General features: G+C 34.9%; 1 protein-coding gene across 5 annotated transcripts in view; it reads right to left on the reverse strand.

Moving 5' to 3' along the window:
- The window catches only part of WDR7 (WD repeat domain 7), a 293,007-nt gene that overhangs the window by 106,143 nt on the left and 168,274 nt on the right, over window positions 1-18,590 (reverse strand). For all 5 annotated transcript variants that reach the window (XM_023531156.1, XM_011361110.2, XM_011361108.2 and 2 more), the window contains one exon: window positions 11,347-11,568. In XM_023531156.1, coding sequence (XP_023386924.1) covers window positions 11,347-11,568 — 222 coding nt within the window. The remainder of the gene's footprint in view (window positions 1-11,346; window positions 11,569-18,590) is intronic.

Raw genomic sequence — 18,590 nt, forward strand, 5'->3', positions numbered from 1 at the left:
CTCCTTTGCTGGCTGGCAGAATGTTAAGCTTTGTCAATAGAGGTCAACAGAGGGATCCTGCAGGAGGAAAGACACTTCCCTCCAAAGCAGCTCTGTCTTGCCCAAGCCTGGGGAAATGACAGGCTGCCTCTATAGATCAGCTTGGACCATCATCACATGCTCTCCCGCAGCAGTAGGGCATGTCAGAGCCACCCCAGCCCCATCCCGCCAAGAACTCGGGGACTAGCTCCAGGCTGCTCACAGGCAACAGCAGCCCCTTCTCTACTGGCAGGTTTCCTCAGCACCCACAGGCTGGGTGTCTCCTTAGTAGCCACAGAATGGGAGAAAAATATTCATTTCACACATGAAAAGTTTTCACACACTCTTTTCATATGTGGAAAAGTTTCTCTAGATGAAGCCAAGGGCAGACTCACAGTAGAGTACGCCCAACGGCTTTCTAAAGTCTTAAACCAATTTACACTCCACAGTAAGTGTAGAAGAGTTGTAAGTGCTCCAGATCCTCACCAGAATTTGAGAATGTCAGACTTCGAGTTTTCAGTTTGGTAGATGAGAAATGATAGTTTATTTTGCTTTTAATTTGCATGTCCCTGACAATAAGGCTTAGCATCTTGTCAGAGGTTTATCAGCCATTCTTATTTCCTTTCTGTGAAGTGCTTTGTTGACCTCTACCCATTTTTCTGCTCTGCATTTGTCTTTTTCTAAGATTTAAAAAAAATATGAATGTGTTTAACTATCTCATCAGTTACCTATGTTATAAGTACCATATACCTCTTTGTGGCTTTACTTTGCACTTTTAAAAAGGTATTTTTGATTACAGAAGTTTGCAATTTTAATGAAACAGAATTAATCCATCTTCTTTATTGTTTGGTTGGGCTTCTGTCACATGTTTACAGAATCATTCCCCATCCCAAGGTCATGTTTTCCTGTATCATCTTTTTTTAAAGTATTATGGTTTTAGCTTTCATATTTAAGTCTTTAAATCCACATAGAATTGATTTTTTTTTTACTTTGATGGTTATTAGGGATCCAATTTCATTATTCTTCCTCATGGATAGCCAATGGTAACTATACCATTTATCAAAAATTCTATCCTTTATTTCACTGAACTATAGTGGTGATATACAATGCTACATCTATATAGAATCAAATTCTGTTGTATATATGAACCATTTCTGTGCTATCTATTCTGTTCTATGGATCTGTCCTACACCAAAACGATATTGCATTAAATACTATAAGTATATAATAAATTTTGATATAAGGTAAGGGAAATCCCTCCACCTTCTTCTTTAGAAGTGTCATGGCTTTTCTTAGGCCATTGCTTTTTCATATAAATTTGAGAATCAGCTTGTCAAGTTCAATAACAAAAACAACAACAAAGATCTTACTGACGTTTTGTTTGGAATGGTATTGAATTTATGAAAATTGGTATCTTATGATGTTGAGCAGTCCTATTCAGAAAAGTGTATATCTCTTTCTTTAGATCTTTAAAAACTCTTTCAATAAAATAATTTTTTTTCTATAAAAGTCTTGCATATTCTTTGATAAGTTAATGCCTAGGTATTTTATTTATATTTTTGAGTACTTTATAGGTTGACTTTTTTAAATAGTTACATATGTCGAAGTGTTATACATGAGTATTAAATGAGTTAATATTTGTAAAGTGCCTAAAATAGTGAAGTATATATGTGTTTATTGAATAAAACAAAAAAAATCATGCATTCCATTTATCTCTGGTATGTTAATTTTAGAATAACTTTGACTAGCTATTAAAAGAATATTGAGTTTATTGTTTGTGTGAGATTTATATATTAATTTGAGAACTAACTGAGATATTTACCACATGAAATCATCTTATGCATCTAAGAACTACATGCTTTATTTACTCAAACATTATTTTATTTCTCTCAGTAACATATTATAGCTTCTTCCGTATTTCTTAAGTTTAGTCTTAGCTGTGGGACTTCCTTTGGTTGCCATAGTTACTGAGATTTTTTAAAATATCTTATTTTAAAAATATAAACATTTATCATCTTATTTTAGTAATACAAATATTCACTCACTGTAAAAAAATCTTTCCAACTAAGTGTTTCTAGTAAATTTTTCCTCTCCCCTAATTCCTTTAACTATTGGGTAAACTGAGTTATTTTTTGGCATCTACATTCCTTCTATGGTAAAATGGCTTGCAGTCTTATTGTTTTTGTTTTGTTTTGTTTTGTTTTTTTAACTGTGCTGTCTTTTTCTTCCTGGTTTTTAGGGTCTTTGAAGAGTCTTCTAAAAAATGATTGTCTATATTTTTCTGTTTGTTCACTTGCACATGGAAAAGCTACTGATTTTTGAGTATTTGTCTTGCTGAGTGGCCATCTGGATACCCTTGAGTGATACTATCTATCTCAGGTTTTAAAAGCATCACTACCACAGCTACTATGTTAAAAATCCACTATAAAAGAGAGAAGGGTAGAAGCTGGAAGGCTTGTCAGTAACCTGGCAAGGGGGCCAATCAGAGTAATAATAGTAAAGGTGGTAACAAGTAGCTGAATTTATACATTTTGAAGTTAGAGCCATTAAGATTTTCTGTTGGATTAGATGTTGTGTGTGAGAGGAAGAGAAGAATTAGGGAAAACGTTGTGTGTGAGAGGAAGAGAAGAATTAGGGAAACTGGAAATAATGATCATCAGTTGAGATGGGGAAGTCCAGAAATAGAAAAAGGTTTCTGAGGGAAAACCAAGAATTTCAATTACCACTGAATTATTGAATTTTTAAAGGATACATAATTCTAGTTTCTCGAGTTTTTGGTGTGTTTGTGTTTTGTTTTGTTTTGTTTTTGAGTCTAGCCTTGTCTTTGGCTATTTCTTTTGCAGATACAGTGTGATGCCAAACTTCAAGTTCTGAAACACACAAAAGTTAGTGTTACTGTACTGGAAGTAAGTGTTAAGAGCCCAAGACAGCCATGAGCCATCTCTATGGAGCCCCCAGGCACTACAGAACATAATTTGAAAACCAAAAGTATAAGGAAGGAACTCTGTATTTATCGATTTCATACAGGTCTTCATTTCATTCAGATCCTCTAGTGGACTTGGCTTCTGGCAGCTCCCAGGTGAATCAGTCAGCACCAAGTTTACCAGCACTTACAGTAGAATCATGGAGACCAAAGCGTAAAGAAATAAAATGACTTAGACACCCTACCATTCAACAGAGTCTTGGAAACTGTTTTCTAAGGACACGTCGGGGAATCTACAACAAAGTTTTCCACAAAATGCTTCTGTTCACTTGTTACTGAACAGCTTTCTGAGAATCATCAAACGTTCTGTAGCTTTTAGAGGGATTCGACTTGATGTTCGCTATTGTTTCTTTCTGATATAAAATTGTTTGACCTTATAGAATTATATACGTTAATCAGAGTGACCCCAGAGCACACATATATTAAGACAAATTCAAAGGAAACATTCTGCAGAGCCGTCAGACCCAGGTCATTTAAAACCACGAAATAGGAATGTCCTATGCCAAAAAAAAAAGGGGCGGGGGGCAGGGTTTGACACTGGCAATATAATGTTAACATTTGTCACTGAATCTGCCGTACTCAGGCAACCTGGAAACAAGAAATCAAGGAAATTAAAAACTGAACTAAAATTGAAAATCGAATCAGGGTAACTAAATATATACATTAGATGGTTTGCAGAGTTTCATACCAATGCTTCATTACATTCTAGACCTTTTAAAAAATTGTTATAATGCCTTTGTACTACATTCTTATAAGATGTAGATCTCAAACTACCACAAATGTCATAGTGAGCTAAATTCAACATAAGCCCACAAAGCTGGATATGTGTAGAGAATGAGTTATAAAGAAACAACTGTAGCCTGGTTAAGTTGATATAAGGTGGCTGTAAAGAGGGATGGCAGAAAAATAAAGATACTCAGCTTCAAACATATGGCATAGGTGTGAACTACTGGAACCTATGAAAGCAAACAGAACAACTGGCATAGAGCAAAGAAAATAAGATAGGCAAGTTCAAGTGGCAGCAATAAACACGAGCACTGTATAGTTACAATAATAATAAATCACATTAATAACTTCATAGAATCCTATAATTTTATATGGAAGTGGCCTTAGACATACTCTCTTCCAACTTTCTTGTTTTATGGAAGAGGAACCCGAGACCTATAAGTGTAATGAATTAACAACAAATGATTGCAAATAAAAGTTATTCCTGGAGAACAAGGCTTGGATTACATCACCAGTTAGGGTCTATAATGCAAGTGTCAGATCGCTGTTAAAAATGATAAAGCTGTTATACAACATAAATTATTTACAAGTAAAAACAAAAGAGTAGTGAAAATTTCCATTTGATCTGAGTTTAGTATGTTGTTGTGGTTAAAATGAGAGACAAGGTAATAAACACAAATTCACCCAATTACAAATATGTAATTACAAAAAAATTTAGTATATTTTTAGTATATTTTTACACAAATCCTCTAGGAACTAATGTGCTTTACCACACAGAGTGGGGATAAGTATGTGCTTCCTAGGCTTTGGAAGAAAAATGCATCTGATTCAAATCCTTTATAAGAAAGATAACCTTAAGGACGTTACTTAATTTTTCTGAGTATCAGTTCACTCATATTAAATACTGACGGTAATACTTAGCTTCTAAGGTTCTTAGGAAGATTTTAAAAAGCTGTATATACACCTATACATCTCCTCATAGATAGCAGATGCTTTTAAAAGAGCTATTTCACTTCCTTATTCTATAAACATTTCTAGTAACAATAATAAATACTATCATTCAACTAACACTTACATATCAGGCACTTTTATAAGTGCTTTATATACACTAATTTACTTAATCCTCACAATAACGCTGTGAGGTAGGTGCTACTATTATTCCTATTTTTAGTTAAAGGAACTGAGCCACAAAGCATTAAGGCCACGCAGCTACTGAGTGGTGATGTCAAGATTGAAACCCAAGCAGTCCAGAAAAATGAAATTACAAGAAAAAGGTTGAGGTCTCTGAAGAATGAATTCTGAGAATAATATGTGTCATTTGTTCACTCTGATTAGGTCCCATTACCTCTTCCATTTTAAAATACAAAGAAAATAACAATTTGTGCATTAGGGTAGTTTAAATGACAAGAACTACCATAGAACACTTAATTAAAATAACTGAAGGATTCCATATTCTGTTGTGTTTCTTCTCTACTCTGGCTATAAATGAAAATTACATATGAAGTTTTAAAAATTTACACAAAGATTTAGATACCCAAATTCCACCCCCACCCCGCTTTCTGAATAGGAAGTGCAGGCTAATGCACAGACACAAGTATTTCTAAAACACTCTGCATATGATTTTCGTGCATAGCCAGAGTGAAGGATAACAGTTTTAAACATAGAAGGTGTAATGGCAGGGCAAGTCAAGTGGCATCTGAACCAGGATGACTTTCAAAGGTAAAATTACAAATGAGAAGTGGTGACAAAGAACGTGGAATGCTGAGTTAGTGCAATGAGAATGAACGAATGAGGTAGATTCTAGAGTAAGAAGCCAGACAGGCAGGATTACATACCAATGCCAGGAAAGCCAGGTTAAAAAAATGAGGGAAAGCAAACAGAAATGCAATCTCATGGCTCCCATAGCAGCTCAGCAACACAATCTGATGACTTGTTTGTAAACAGTGAAAATACATATTCTTTTGTCATTTCATGTCCTTGCAAAGAGCATGATGCTTTCCTCATTGTTGCTGCATTGTTTATACCTTGGGATTACCACTAGTTTTGTTATTACTTGCAATTCATTGACTTTATCAGCAAGTCCTAATCTTGCTGATAAAACATTTGAGATTTGGCTTAACCTTCTTACCTTAAAATTCAAAAAATAAATTCATTATAAAATCATCCTCAACCAGCATTAACATTAATTAAATAAAATATACACGGTTAGAAAGAAAGTACATGAAGTACTTGGGGAATCATTTTCATGACAGCAGACTACAACAAAATAAAGCCCAACATAGCACCAGAACAAAATAAAACTCTAAATACAGGTTTTATAGAAATAAAATATTCCTTAGGTCGAATCTAACTGAGGCTTCTATTTGGTGATATTACAGCTGAATTAATAAAGAGGGATATACCTCTCTATACTTTAAAAAAAAATCATAATAACAGATAAGCAATTTATTCTAACAAGCTCTTGGAGTTCTTATCCATTTTTATTTTAATGACTATCTTTTGAGAATTGAATGGAATCTATAGATCTTTTTCCCAGAACAGAAACACAAATGCACATAAAGATAGCATTTTCCATGTAACATCGGTGAGCTCATACACCTTGCTTAGCTGAAGAACCCTGATGTCAATGCATTTCTAAAGGCCCACTGTGGGGAAAAATTCATTTTCTTTAAATATTTCACATCACAAATACAAGCCATTTCTTCAGTACCAAGACGTGGATTTTGTACACGTTTATATCTCCACGGCACCAGCACACCCCTAAACGAATGATCAACAGATGCTCATGTGTAAAGGTGGCCCAGGACTTGCCGGCTTGCTTCCTCTTTTTTTGCAGCACCACTTCTGAATCTTTCTTATTTGTTGCACAAGAAGACTGTGTGGAATGGTGAAAATATGCTGATTTAGGGCTGGAAGATAAATGTTTAAGTCCGGGCTCGATACTTTTCGCAGTATGACCTTAAAACACGTAACCTGTGCCCTATTTACTGTCTGCAGAAAGAAAGTTTAATAACCAAATTTCACAAAGATTTAGTGCATACTGGGCAAAGTCGGTTTCCCCATCTGATAAATGGGAATAGTAAGAGTACTTATTTGATATGTTTAGAAGATTAAATAAGATAATACAGGTAAAGTACATAGTAAAATGCCTGGCACAGAGTAAGTGCTCAATAACTAACTATTTTTCATGTCCCTTGTGCTAGGTGTTGGATAAAATATCTATCTTGCAGGGTAACAAGAGATATGTATGGAGTTGGAATAAAAACCATGTTAAATAAATGGCAGTTCCTCTCTCATTTCTGTTGATAGAAGGGGAAACTGGGACACACATAAGTTAGTAACATGCTGAGTGGAAGCCTGGAGAGGCTGCCCATCTCCTGCCCTCCACAACCGACCGTACTCACGCCCTCAAGTTCACGGGAGTGTTAGTATATAGTGGCTGATAAGTCTCAGCTGAGCTCCTCTGTGGGATTTTTGCCTTAGTTGAAGAGAACTACCTCACCTGAGGTCACACCCCTTCTCAGGGCACCAGTGACTTGAATCCAATGACTGATTGACGTGGGGATATAAAGGCTGAGCTCTTAGCCCCAATTCAGGACAAGTCTGAAGGGTCATCCCAGCTCCAGAGTTCCCTGAGATCAGCTGAAGCATTCTAGGCAATTGAAATGCAATTCGACTTCTCCCCCTGCCCAATCTTGCTTCTTTCACTCCCCTAAAAGTATTGATCTCGAGAACACGCCTGCATACAAATCTGTCTCAGAGCCTGCTGCCTAGGGAAATGACTTATGACACTTGCCCAAAGTCAAAAAGCTAATGAGAGATCAAAATGGGATTTACTACAGATGTGCCAGCATAATTCCACAATTATGAAATGAGCAGAAGAGACCAAATGAAAGACTGAACCAAAAGACCCATAAGGTAACATTATAAATAATACCCTAAAATATTCTAATGTCATGTTTTGTGGATCCACATAAAAATGAAGAATCTCTACTAAAGCTGGGCTGATGTGAAACAAGAGAGCGTCCATTCCCACGTGGAGAAGAGAAGGGAAGGTTATGAGGAAGGCGGCTTTCTATCTCACTTCAGAAGCAGAGACTAACGGGACAAAAAAGCGTTTTAAAAACAGAGTAGTTCCCACCTTTTATTTTACACCGGAGGAAACTGCAACCTAGAGGGGTACTTCACTTACCAAGGGCACAAAGTAAGAGAGTGGCCTAGTCCAGGCCTCTTCATCACCAGAGTCCTTCAGCTTCGTCTTCAATATGTGATTCTGACGTTTTATGTAAAGTATAACACCCACGAAAGATTCATATATATTTACTTCTAAGTTTAAAATGTATTATAAAACTAAATATGACTTTTGAATGAAGCGTTAGTGTCACTCTTGGCTCCCATCAGTGTGGATAGGAATTTGACTAGGTTATGAGTTTTCACAGAACAGTTTTATGAAGAAGCTTAGAATTCACTATCTGTAGCTCTAACTACATTAGCAGTTAAAGTTCATCAAACATTGCATCTTAATTGCCTTATCTCAAAATGAGGATACTAATTATCTCATTCAATAGGATACCTTAAAGACTAAATATTTAATGGTACCGATGCAGTCTAAATGCCACATAAAGAAATAACATGACAATATACATGGCAACTTCTAACAGGTTAACATTATAACTGGTTAATTTTATACATAACTGATTGAAAAGAGCCTAAGTAAGACAGAGAACATTTAGACATCTGTTTCCAATCAGGAGAGCAAGATTTAATCTGATAACTGTACATTTACTGGGAACATCCCAATTCAAATAAGAAAGGTCTTGCAAATCTCTATCATAGGCAAATTTACCAAGAAACCTAAGACCTTTGATGAAAGGGTAATGGAATGGAAGTTAAAAGCAAATTCATCATTACCTTTATAATGTTTTATAATTATTAAAATAAAACATGGCAGCCATAATAAATGAGGAAAATATCAAGGACATTTTACACATTTTAAACTAATAGGTACTAACTATATTACTCATTTTTCTATAATATTTGCTTGCTAGAAAACTTTCAAAATCTGCCTTTTAGTTCAATGAAATAATCATAAATATGATTTGCTAAGAAGCATTAACTTTTGCCCTTTGCACATCTAGGCTTTTATGCAAAATACTCAAAAGAGCAAACTTGGTTCTAAAACACTTAAATATTTAAAATGTTTGGGTATATTATATTTACTTTGCTTGGGAAAGCTAAGGAGGCCCCAAGCAAAAGCCCCTCCTCATAGCACAGCTTGGCCCAGGGGTTCTCTCATGCCAGAAATAGGCTTTAGGACCCCTTTACATGTGGTTTAGCTCCCTGTCTTTTAACAAACTAAAAGAGCAGTCCTAAGACTTCATTTCTTTTATCAATTCCCAAGGCTTCTTTGAAAAATCTCTATTTCTAGTCTGCCATAGCTTTTTAAATCCCTCTTTTCTCTTAACCCAGTTTTTCTTTTTCTAGTTACAGTAGTGAGAATTTGCAGATGAAATTATTACAGTTAAAAGAAAAGACATACAGAAGCAAATGTGTGAATATTAGAATTTTATGTAAAGATCAATTGTGGTTAGAAAAAGGGATGATAATAGTACTAGTCTAGGTAACTAAGATAATATGGTATAAGCTAATCTGCCTAGCAACCAGCCAATGGTTTGGGTGGAATAGTCACCAATTTATTATTTTATAATGTATATTTATAGATAAATACTTATACTAAGCTAGGGGAAAATTCCAGAGAAACAGCATTTATGTTCACTTTCCTTGCAGAAAAATACAGAAAAACACTGTTCAGAACACACTGGACTAAATTTGTGGTCTTCAAAATAATTGACCTCCTTCAAATGGGAGCATCTTAAGACTTTTCAAGGAATAGTTTAAAAAGCACAAATAGTTTTAATGCACAGTTTAAAGAAATTAACTTCTGGATGCTAAATATGGAAATGACCACCTTCCCTAAAACTGTGAGAATAGAAATTATCTCTTTTCAAGGAAAATCATCAAAGATGTAAGATTTCTGACTTTTAAAAGAAAGTTTGTCACGTATTTTTTAAAAAATGAATGATAACAGATATCAAATAGTTATGACAAATATTCTATGGAATATAGTAAAAAGGACAATAGTTTAATTCTAAATGTTAAAATTCACACTATCCTCAGAGGCATGGGTTTTCGGGTCACAAGCAACTTGAGTTCAAATTTCAGTTTTACCATTTTTTGGCTGAGCCAATTTGAAGAAATTTTATTTTCTATTTTGAAGATCATATGAGCGGATACAAAAGAAAGTGCTTTTTTAAATTATAAAGTGATAGCACAGGTTCATCATTAAGCCCTTTTCATCTAGGAACCACTGAAAAGTCGCAGTTTTACATAATGGTCAAAAACATGAGCCCAGTAGACTGTGCTGAGACGTTCCTAGAAGTAATGTCGTGGCCAGGTTAATTAAACCCTCTGTGCCCCACTGGCCTTACGTGTCAAATGGAGATAACTGAGATACTCACGGTATAGGGCTATTATGAGGAGGAAGTGAGTTAATGCATGGAAAGATCTTAAAATTGTGCTCAAAAAATTAGTTGTTTTATTATTATTGGTGGTGGTATTGTTAATACTATTCTCTGATTCTCAATGTAAAATAGAGATCGAGAGATTACTCATGCGAATGAATATTGTTGCATTAAGAGCCAACACGAAGGGCTGCTAAGTCTATAATAGGACTTTAACAATAAAAGCCACTAATAGAGCTCCTTGGTTTCACAGCAAAATTATGTGACAATGATCCAGTGAAGTTCTCTGCTGTAAGAGAACTACCAAAGTAACATGTATCTTCTTCCTTTTCTTAAAGGCCGAAAACCTAAAAGAACATATTGCAATTTGTTCTCCAAAGAATACCATGTGATGTATTCACCATAGGATTATATTTGGTCCTTAAGATGATACAATGTTAGAAGTAATTTTGCAATATGGCAGAACATTTTGACCTTATGTAAAGGAGTTCTGACACGGAAGTACCAAAAGACATCTTTATAAAATATCCTTACCTATTATTAACATACCAAACACAGAACTGAAGCAATGTGACACAAGCCCTTTGAGCTCTACTTGTAATTTTTTCGTCATTTTAAAACTATTGTTGGAATATTTTTAAAATTAGAGGTAATTCATAATTCCTCATTCATACTCTTTAAAATACATATATTTTAAAGAAAAAATTAGTGTTCCACCTCTACCCCTGACTTTTCAAATGACGTTCAGAATAAGCTGCATAATTTTTCAGGAATTATTTTATGTTATAAGTGTTAACTTGAAGTCAGTTTTCATAAATTTTGGCTAAAACACTAACCAAAATGTGAAAACACAAAGCTCAAAAAAGTTAGTTTAAGAAAAGCATTTAAAACACCACGTTTTAACTTTTAAAAAGAAGTTCAGGTAACTATAACATAGCTATAATGTATCAGACAGACACATTATATACTGTTTTCTAGCTTCATTTAAGCAATGTATTTGAGTTAAAACTCAGGATATGTTCAATAGTCTTAGATTTTTGTTAACAAATAATATGTATTGAGAAGCAATAGATCAACATTAGGAATTTTTAAACTTACAAGTATGTCTGGCCAGTGAGTAGTTGGATCCACCACTAGTCAAACCAAATCCCTCAGGAATTTGACTAGAGCTTCGAGGTCTGGTCAACAGTTTAGGAGGTTCAATTTCAGCACCAAATTCAGCTCCTATTACTCCTAGTAAAACAATAGCAGTGGCTTGTTTCCGTCTTTCCTCATAAGATGTGGAAATTTTTTTCATTTGTGGGACACTTGCTAAGCAACCTGAAAACCAAAAACATAAGAATATAAATTAAAAGAATATCAATATAAAAAAGACATGTGATTATAAAAACATTCAAGATTGCTCATTCAGGAAAGAATAGTCTTTTCAACAAATGTCACTGGGACTACTGGTTATCCACATGCAAAGGAATGAATCTGGACTTCTACCTCTGACCATGCAAAAAATCAACTCAAAATGGATCACAGCCCTAAATATGAGCTAAAACTAAAGAACTTGCATGAGAAAATATAAATGCAATTTTTCATGATCATCAGGCAATATTTCTTAAATATGATACCAAAAGAACAAGTAAGTTAAAAATATTTTTAAGTAGACTTCATCAATACTAAAAACTTTTATACTTCAAATGATAGTTATTAAGAGAATAAAGATAACATATAGACTGAGAGGAAATATTGTCAATCATACAACACTAAAGGATTGTATCCAGAATATATCTCTTACAATTCAATAGGAAAACCCAACTTTTAAAATAGGCAAACAATTTGAATAGATAATTCTTCAAAGATATATAAATGGCCAATATGCACATTAAAAGATGCTCAATATCACTGGTCATTAGGAAAACGTAAATCAAAACCACAATGAGATACTACTTCATATCCACTGGAATAGCTGTAATTTTTAAAAAACAGACCAGAAATAACATGTGTTGTCAAAATAATACAGAAATTGAAACCCTCATTGCTGCTGGGAATGTAAAATGGTATAACTTCTTTGGAAAACAGATTGGGAGTTCCTCAAAAGTTAAACATAGAATTACATATGGCCTAGCAATTCCACTCCTGGGTCTCTACCCAAGAGAAATGCAAACAGATGTCCAATCAAGGACTTGTACATGCATATACACACCAGCATTGTTCATAATAGCCAAGAAGTGAAACGACTCGAATGTCCATCAACTGATGAATGGATAAACACAATGCGGTATATCCATTAATAAAATACTATTAAGCAGTTAAAAAAATGAAGTGCTGATACATACTGCAGTGTGGATAACCTTGAAGACATTATGCTAAGAGAAAAGTCCTCACCAAGGGCCATATAGTGTATGACTCCGTTTACATGGAATGTCCAGAACAGGCCATATAGTGTATGACTCCGTTTACATGGAATGTTCAGAACAGGCAAATCTATGTAAACAGAAAGTAGACTAGTGATCGCCTAGAGCTGAGACGGAGGTTAAATGATTAATGATGGCTAATGAGTTATTAGATTTCTGAGGTAATGAAATATTCTAAAACCAGATTATGGTTATATCTGCACAACTCCAACAATACTAAGAATCACTAAATTCTACATTTTAAAAGGACAGATTTTATGAAATATAAATTATATCTCAATAAATCTCTTTTTACAAAAGAATTGCTCATTAGCTCATTTATTATTTTGCTCACTAATTTAACAAATATTTATTGAGCATCTACTTTGGGCCAGAGAGTTACAAACATAAAAATAAATAGTCCAGGTTCTTAAGAAACTCACTAATGCATGAAAAAAGCCTGTTCACAAAGGCAAAAATTCTGAATTTAAGACTCAAAGGATAAGTAGGAGTTTGCCAGACAGTAAGAGGGATGGGCAATAAGAGAAGGCAAAGGATGAGAATTTAATCCGGATGAACCAAACGTAGAAGTGTAAACAGGCATTTGAAGAAGTATTTATAACCTGGACAAAGCTCACCATAACTTCATATTCAAAAGGGATACCAAGATGTACCCAAAACATAATGGAAAACAATTTTAAATCTTCATTAAAGTATCAATAAATAGGAAGTAATTAGAGGAATTACATTCCTAACATATGACACTATTTAAAATTTTTTTTGCTAATCTTTCTCTCAGTCAAGAATACACCTCATTCATGCTCCCCAAATTCTAAGACTTAGTCCTTTGCTCAGTCCTACCTACTTTCTAGTTCTACTTCTTTCTATAAATGGCCTACCTTTTATTTTTTGTTTGGTATTTATTATGCGATATTACAAGCATCCAAAGAATATCATGATATACGTGCACACGATCAACTTTATATAATTTTAATGTGTTTCCATAGGTGATGAATTTCAGAAATTTTAAAAATTAACTAATGTAAATATAAATGAAGTCTACTATGGATTGTGGCTTGACCTTACTACCTCGTCTTCATGTTCCAGAGATCACCACGATCCTGACCTTATCAAATGTTTTTTATCTATTATATAACCATATCAGTGTTATCTGAAATGTTATATATTTTCTGTCCTTTAACTATGCTTGCATTACTGGGATAAACTCTGGATGGATGGATGGATAAACGGACGGACGGACGGACGGATGGATGGATGGATGGAAGGATGAATGGATGAATGGACAGATGGATGGATGGATGGATGAATGGATGTTGATTGATCGATTGGTAGGCAGGTAGATAAAGAGACCAATACACAGACTCTGAACTAAATTTGCTAATAGAGTTTTTTACATTTATGTTCATAGATGAGATTGGACTATAATTTTTTCATATGCTATTCTTGCTGGGTCTTAGTAGCAATATGATAAAAGCCTCAAAAATTGGGTTCAGTAACTTTCTCTCCCCAGTTTTTTGAAAAGTTAAAGGATTCTTGACGTTTGATGAAACTTTCCTCTACAATTATCAAGGCCTGTGTCTTAGGACACTCTTCCTGGAGTCAGCGGGCAGGGTATGAAGGTGTGGGGGAGGAGCAGGGTGGAGGGAAAAAATATTTTAAATTATGAATTCATTTTTTGTAATAGTTACTTATTTGGTCTGATTTTCCATTTCTAGAGTCACTTCTGACAGCTTATAGTTTTAAAACAATTATATATGTCATCTAAGTTTTTAAATTTATATTGATGTGAAGTTATTTACAATATTCTCTATGATTAAAAAACCTCAATTCTATCAGTTGCTACAAAGAGATTATAATCCCTTTATTTGTGCCTTTTCTTCTATTATTTTTCATGCTTTTCTTGATCAATTTTGCTAGAAATATATATTTTTTTCAAATTTTCCTAAAACAACTTTGGTTTTGATCTTATTGTTGTATTGCTTTCTATTTCACTAATTTCTGATGTTATTTTTACTGTTTCTTCTTCCCTTTTCTTTAGGTTTTCTATTTTTTCTCTTTGTTTTGTTTTTAGGTTGAACATAACTCACTTTCATTGTTTTCGGTTATGGTTAACACTGTCTGTCGCATAGTTAAGACCCATTTTCTTATTCTCCTTTTATAATACCACCTCAATTTTAACTGAAGAGCAATGCACTCATATCCTTTCAATGTCCTTCCAGGAACTGAGGAAGCCATAGCCTATCTCCTGGCTTTAGGCTCTACTCATGATATATTTTAAGTCCTCTCTGCTCACAGGAGCCAAAAGCCTGCTTCTGGAAAGCAGCTAATGGTTTCAGCCCAGATCATTGAATTTTATTCCATTACTTGTCCACAGAGATATCTATCTTTCCTGAGCCTAGTTATGTCTCTTTGGTTTTCTATTTGTACATTTTATCCATCATACCTATATATTTGGTACAGAGGGATTTAAAAAGTGAACTTCTGGAGCCATCTTGATTGGAGGTCAGCTTTCTGCTCTAATATTAATCCATCCAGCTTTTCTGGCCTCTTTCAGCACACTGCTCTACGCATTAATTAAATCAATACAAAAAAGGGCCACCAGAGCTCAGTATGCCAACTAAGAAATTAGCAGCAGGGGGCTGTGAATACTTTTAGATGTTTTGTTTTATTTTGTCTCTTGTTCTTCTGCCTTGTCATTCTATACTGTTGGAGGTGAGGTAGGGGAATAACAACAGGGGAGGCTGCATGGGTACCAATACACAAGAGGCCTTTGTATGGCAAGCTGAGGACTTTAACGTTTGGTTAATGGAAAGCCATTGAACAATTGTGTATGAGGTGATGACATCAGATTCATTCATCGTTGATAAGATCATGACGGTTGCAGTCTGGAAGACAGACCGTGGAGGAAAACAAGACTGGTGTCAGGTAGAACCAAAAGGTAACTCATGCAATGATCAAGTGGAAAATAGTACCAGTGATGGTAGACGGCATTCATTCCATTAGTTAGTCATTCGGCATATCAAAGCTGAACATCTAGTATGCACATGGCATTATGCTAATATAAATTAATGAATTAATATGAATTAATTGGAATGAGAAAAGCAAAGTCCTTGTCTTTACTGAACTTAAAGGCTACTAAACAGAAATTGGAATTGTAAAGGTTACAAAATCAATGAGAATTTTATGGACTGAGAGAACAGTATATTTAGAAGTAAGAAACCAAAGCATGAAAGAATTTGTTGATTTCTATTTTAAGGATAGGTAACTGGGCTGGAACTCTATGAATCAAGAAGATAATGGCAGAAAATGAGGTAAGAAGCAAGAAAGGGCCAGGTCATAGATGGCGCTCATGGTCATATTTACCATTTACAATTTGTATCCTTTGAACATTGGAAGATACTCAAGATAGGGTTTAAGTCACAGAGTAGATTTAGGGTTTTAGAAAATCATTCTGAGATGTATGAAGAATGCTGGAATTGAAGTGATCAATTAAGAGGGGATTGTACAAAGCAAAGTGAAAGATCAAGGTTGGCTTGGTGTTGGAATGTTAAACCGGAGTTGCAGAGAAGTGAACAGCTTCAAGATCAACAGTGAGGTCTGGGTAGTTGATGGCAACACTGCAGAAAGATTTCAGATGTCCTGCCCTTAATTCTTTTAAAAATCCTAATGGACTACGACAAAAGTAAAACAAAACAAAACCGTTGTCAGAGAGGTATGGCCTTTCCAGAAGCTGAATTAAAAAACCCATAGAGCTCAAAGTTTTTTAGAATACACTTTACGTTCCATTTATTCAGCTGTGCTGAACTGCAGAGTAGAATGTAGGCAAGAAGACCTACTCGAGTCTAAGAAATGGAACTGGTAGGATACTGTAAAGAATTTAAAAGTTGGAAAGGAATAATTAAGTAAAAAAGTGGTATAAAGTACTTAAGGAAAACGGAGGTTGGTTATCTAGAAAACTGAGGTGGTAAAATCAAAGAATATTTACTGTTTATTTGGATTCCAAGAAAAGTTTGGTGCAACTGAATACAAAAAAGATTGGCTGCTGTTGCAGCTGTAGTTTCTTACGTTCTGCATGTCACACTTTATTGTTGAAAAAAAGTTAGTTCTGGGAATTTGCCATTAGTTTTTAAACAGTGTATAGAAAGATAAAACTAAAATGAGTCCACAGAGAACAGAGATTCATCTTTAACAATATTCTACTTCCTTCATATAAAATGTTATTACCCATTTTCCTAATTTAATTTTTGTAGAGTATATTTCAAATTACAAGCAGACTGCTTTACAATGACACCCTTCTAATGTTATACAATTACTTTATAACTTCCAGGGTCAGAATAAGTCATATTTTATAACTTAAAATTTCTTATAAATAGCCTCAAAATGTTTGAAAATATTTAGGTAACATAAGAAATATCTTCTAATTTGATACCATAGTATACATTTCTGTCTCTTCATGGATTTTTCCCTAGTTTTTTAAAGACAAAAAAGAAATGTTAGTAAAAGTATTAGTGTGTTATATGTGATTATAGATTCAAAATATGACACCGATTTGTGATAGTTTATAGTAATTAAAGGGGGAAAAAAGCCCTGAAAGCTCAACCATACTAAGAAAAAAAAAAAATCAATAATCACTGCCTGTGTATTTAGGATGAAAATGGACCCTAATGTTGGGCAAAGTGATATTTAACAATTTGATAATCTATATCTCAGTACATGCATTTAAACCCAACTTTATTTACGTACAAGAAGAGCCACAAGGGGTAAGAGCTCTGTGCCACTGTATCTAGATTCCCCTAGTATTTCTTTTACTCTTTACATAGTATTCCTGAAACAGGAAGCAAGCCAGGCTCCCCTCCCCCCACGCCTCAACAAGAGCATGCTCCATAACAATAGTTCAAAGGAAAGCTCTATTCTGCACTTGCACTGATTGTTCTGTCAGCTGACCTCTGCAGAAGGGAATTGCTAACCGCTGCCTTGCTCCTTAGCTGACAAATGAATGATCGCAGCTCCATCTATTTTCACTATGGCTGCCTCTAGCCCAGGTGCTCAGACAGAGAGCCCGGTGTGACATCTTAGATCAAGATGAATTGGCACAAACTCCTGATCCAAGATTGTTTTATACCATTTAATTTAGTTTCTTCCCCTGCTTGGATGAGCACAGCTCTGGTTATGGATTTCTATTCTAATGTACTGAAGCAGGCCCTGAAAGAAGCCAATGAAGCAGCTGCTGGAGCAAGGGACTGCAGGGATACTGATCAATAGGCAAGGCATTGACCCCAGCCGTTCAGCCTCTGCAACGGCCACTGCTTGAAGGGGGAGGGGGCACAGAGGCACACATGGGCTGCTTCCAGTAGGAAATTAAACAACAGGGGCATGTGAGAGCTCCGCCTCTGCCCTGGTCCCCCACCTTCTCTAGGTTCTTTGTGTTTAATTACCTCAATCTTGTCCTAACTCCCACTCCTCAGGAAAGAATTAAGACTTTAGGGAAGTTTTAATAATGTACTTAGAGACAGTTATTTGTAAATTGTATCCTTAAGCTAATAAAAAGAATCATAACAGGTGCCTTCTGCTAAGTGGCCAAAATGTGAAATCTTAATTAGCTGTCAAATACATCCCTTGGTATAATTTAAAGTTTGTCATGTGCATAGGCTCATAAAAACAGTCCGACTGGCTATGAACACTACTGATGCTGAAATGCTGTGGTATGTAATTTTTATCAGTACTCAGATTTGAATAGATGATAGCTCTTTGTTAAGGAGAGAAGTAGGAGCAAGAAAAGGTCCTCCTAAGAGACACAGACTGATTAGAGGCACAGACTGTACAGATAAGGTACAGATGTCATTCCGACTAGTGTTCTAACAATAACGGAGCAATTTCTGATTCTTTGATTTTTCAGATTTGGAACTATTTTAAATTATTGATTTTGCCTATGTTTCC

Source organism: Pteropus vampyrus, unplaced genomic scaffold, assembly GCF_000151845.1.
Source record: "Pteropus vampyrus isolate Shadow unplaced genomic scaffold, Pvam_2.0 Scaffold62, whole genome shotgun sequence".
NCBI classification, from domain to species: domain Eukaryota; kingdom Metazoa; phylum Chordata; class Mammalia; order Chiroptera; family Pteropodidae; genus Pteropus; species Pteropus vampyrus.